The following is a 2575-nucleotide window of genomic DNA, read 5'->3' as shown; positions in this document are numbered from 1 at the left end:
CGCGGGGAACGCGCGCAGAAATACCCCCCCCCCACCCCCCCCCCCCCCACCCACACACACACACACACACACACACACACACACACACACACACACACACACACACATTCTCTCCATTCCTGCTTTAACCCTTTCCTGCCTCTGCAGCCCTCAGGACCACTCTGGTGTTTCAGTGGGAGCGACCCGGTTCTCCGGATGGTTCCTGGAATGTAAAAGCTGCAGAACACAAAGTCCTGTAGGCACAGCTAGCACCTTCAAACTAGCGCTTTAAGCTAGCGTCTTTAAACTAGCACCTTCAAACTAGCGCTTTAAGCTAGCCTCTTTAAGCTAGCATCTTTAAACTAACGCTTTAAGCTAGCATCTTTAAGCTAGCATCTTTAAACTAGCGCTTTAAGCTAGCATCTTTAAGCTAGCATCTTTAAACTAGCGCTTTAAGCTAACATCTCTGAGCTAACTGTTTTTAAAAAAGATCCACAATCTGTTTAAATCGCAGCAAAAGAAAAATAAGTGGAAGTCAGAGAGCGAACCAACAATATATGTTTAGAATAAAGACTGTTATAAAATGTTTATTTTTTCTAAAATGGAAACATTTCAATCACTTCACTTTATTTAAAATTAAGTTTTTAAGGGACAGAAAACTTTTTTTTAATAAAAAATGAGCTAAAGAGTGAAAACATCTCATTATAACTGATGTTCATTCATATTCAGTAAATCAGAATAAATGTCCTGATTATGGCGCCACCTGTAGGTGGACCCCGGTAATAATGACAATTGTAAACAAATACAGGGATTTTAAACGATGTTTATACGTTGTCATAGTGACTGCCAAATGACGTAAACCTTTCAGCTTTTTTATTGACTTTTTGTTCATTATTTGGGAGTTTAAATCAAATCCAAGGAATCTGGGAGAGAAATGGTCTCATTTAGCCAGAAATCAGTCAAATCTATTCAGAAAAATTTAATATTTCCATCTCTGTATAAAACCGTTTGATGTTTGTCTACATTCCTTTCTACTTCTCTTATTAAAACTTTTAATAAAATGTTTTCACCGCCTCATTTCGCTGCCGTTGTAGGAAAAGTTTCTCTTCTCCAGACGTTTTTCCTCGCTGCCGTTAGTGAAGCTGCTGCTTACGCAGAACCGAGCCGCTTTCACCAAAATAACCTTTTCTCTTTTTTTAAGTTTAAGTTTTTAGAGCCAAACATTTCCGAGAAACTGGAGCAGAGACACTGTGGAGGTGTCTGCAGAAACTGGAATGTTGGATGAGATTTCCATGGCTGTTCCAGATTATTCCAGATAATCCATCACAATAAAACTTCAGATTCAACATCAACCAGTCGAGCAGGAAGAGTCTGATTGGATTTTACCTTCTGGGTCGAATTGGTTCTGACGTTTATGAGCAAAGGCTGATCGGTTCATTGATCAGTGATCGGTTTCACCTCTGCTTTGTACATCCTGATCAGGCCCTGGTTGACTTTGGACCAGGACGGGACGGCGCTGATGTTCCACAGCTGGTTGGAGTGCTCAGCAAACGGACCCGTCTTCATCTGCAGAGCAAAGATGATCAGAAATGATCCGTCAGAACAAACTCAGGTCGTTAAAAACGTTAAATAAAAGTTTAAATGAAGAAACGACACAAGAAACACAGAATGGAGAATTTTAACCTTTAAGAAATTAAAAACAAACAGAAAGTAACGATTCAGAGCCCAGCTAAATCATTAACTGGTTAGCTTAGCATGCTAATGCTAACAAACACAACATATTGAGTTGGATCAGTTAGCTGGCTGCTTATTGTGACCCTGTTCCTACTTAGAAACATTTAATATGTTGGCTGAATAAATGTGGTATTCAACTTTTAACTGTTGTTTCAAAATATCACATTCGTTCCTGCTTCAACACATTAAAGTTGATTTAATGCAAATGATTGATCATTTCCTGTCATTTCTGTGAAATTTCCTAAAATAAATCAGATTGTTGTGTTTTTGATGAAACCAAGACGTTAGAAATCCATCAGACTGAAATTAAGTGTTTTATTTCCTCTATAAACTCTCTGAGGAGAAAATTAATTAAATTCAACTGAACTGAAAACATCTAGAATTTACTGAAATGGTGTTTTGGGTTCTCTACTCAGTTTTTAGCATTTTTCATAGAACAATCTACCAATAATAATAATAATAACAACAATATTAATGATTCATTTCATTTCACAGACACTTCACAACCAAACACCAACATTATTTTTCTAGTTATCTGATCTATGAGGAAAAGCCTCAAATGTTTCTGATTATTTCAGATTCACTTTATTTTGGTGAATTAACAACAAAACTAAACAAATTGAAACTTTGTCTCTGAATGAAAAAAATGGTCAAAATCTGAATAAATTCTGGATAAAATCAATAATTAATCAGAACCAAACGGTTCCTGCTCAGCGACTTTAAGTCTCTGAGCGTCTGACTGCGACGGCAGAGCAACCGAGTCCAGACCCCGGAGCGCCAACCTCAGAAGAAAACCTCGTTTCTCCGCCCAGCGGAGCGCCGCTGCAGACGCTTTGCAGGGCCTCGCATGAGAAGACGGGGG

The 2575-nt window shown here is 38.5% G+C and overlaps 1 protein-coding gene and 1 long non-coding RNA gene across 2 annotated transcripts in view; both read right to left on the bottom strand.

Moving 5' to 3' along the window:
- The window catches only part of ptpa (protein phosphatase 2 phosphatase activator), a 28604-nt gene that overhangs the window by 10995 nt on the left and 15034 nt on the right, over nt 1–2575 (bottom strand). Inside the window, exon 9 of the mRNA XM_015047738.1 lies at nt 1438–1545. Coding sequence (XP_014903224.1) covers nt 1438–1545 — 108 coding nt within the window. The remainder of the gene's footprint in view (nt 1–1437; nt 1546–2575) is intronic.
- On the bottom strand, nt 129–1431 carry LOC106956731 (uncharacterized). Its single transcript, XR_001426815.1, has 2 exons — nt 294–1431; nt 129–252 (listed from the first exon to the last, which is right to left on the bottom strand). It is a non-coding gene; the product is annotated as an uncharacterized LOC106956731 (long non-coding RNA).

Source organism: Poecilia latipinna, unplaced genomic scaffold (genome assembly GCF_001443285.1).
Source record: "Poecilia latipinna isolate Pla-1442-1.1 unplaced genomic scaffold, P_latipinna-1.0 Scaffold841, whole genome shotgun sequence".
Classification (NCBI taxonomy): Eukaryota; Metazoa; Chordata; class Actinopteri; order Cyprinodontiformes; family Poeciliidae; genus Poecilia; species Poecilia latipinna.
Note: the sequence above shows the minus strand (reverse complement) of the source record. Positions and strands in the feature narration are given on the sequence as shown.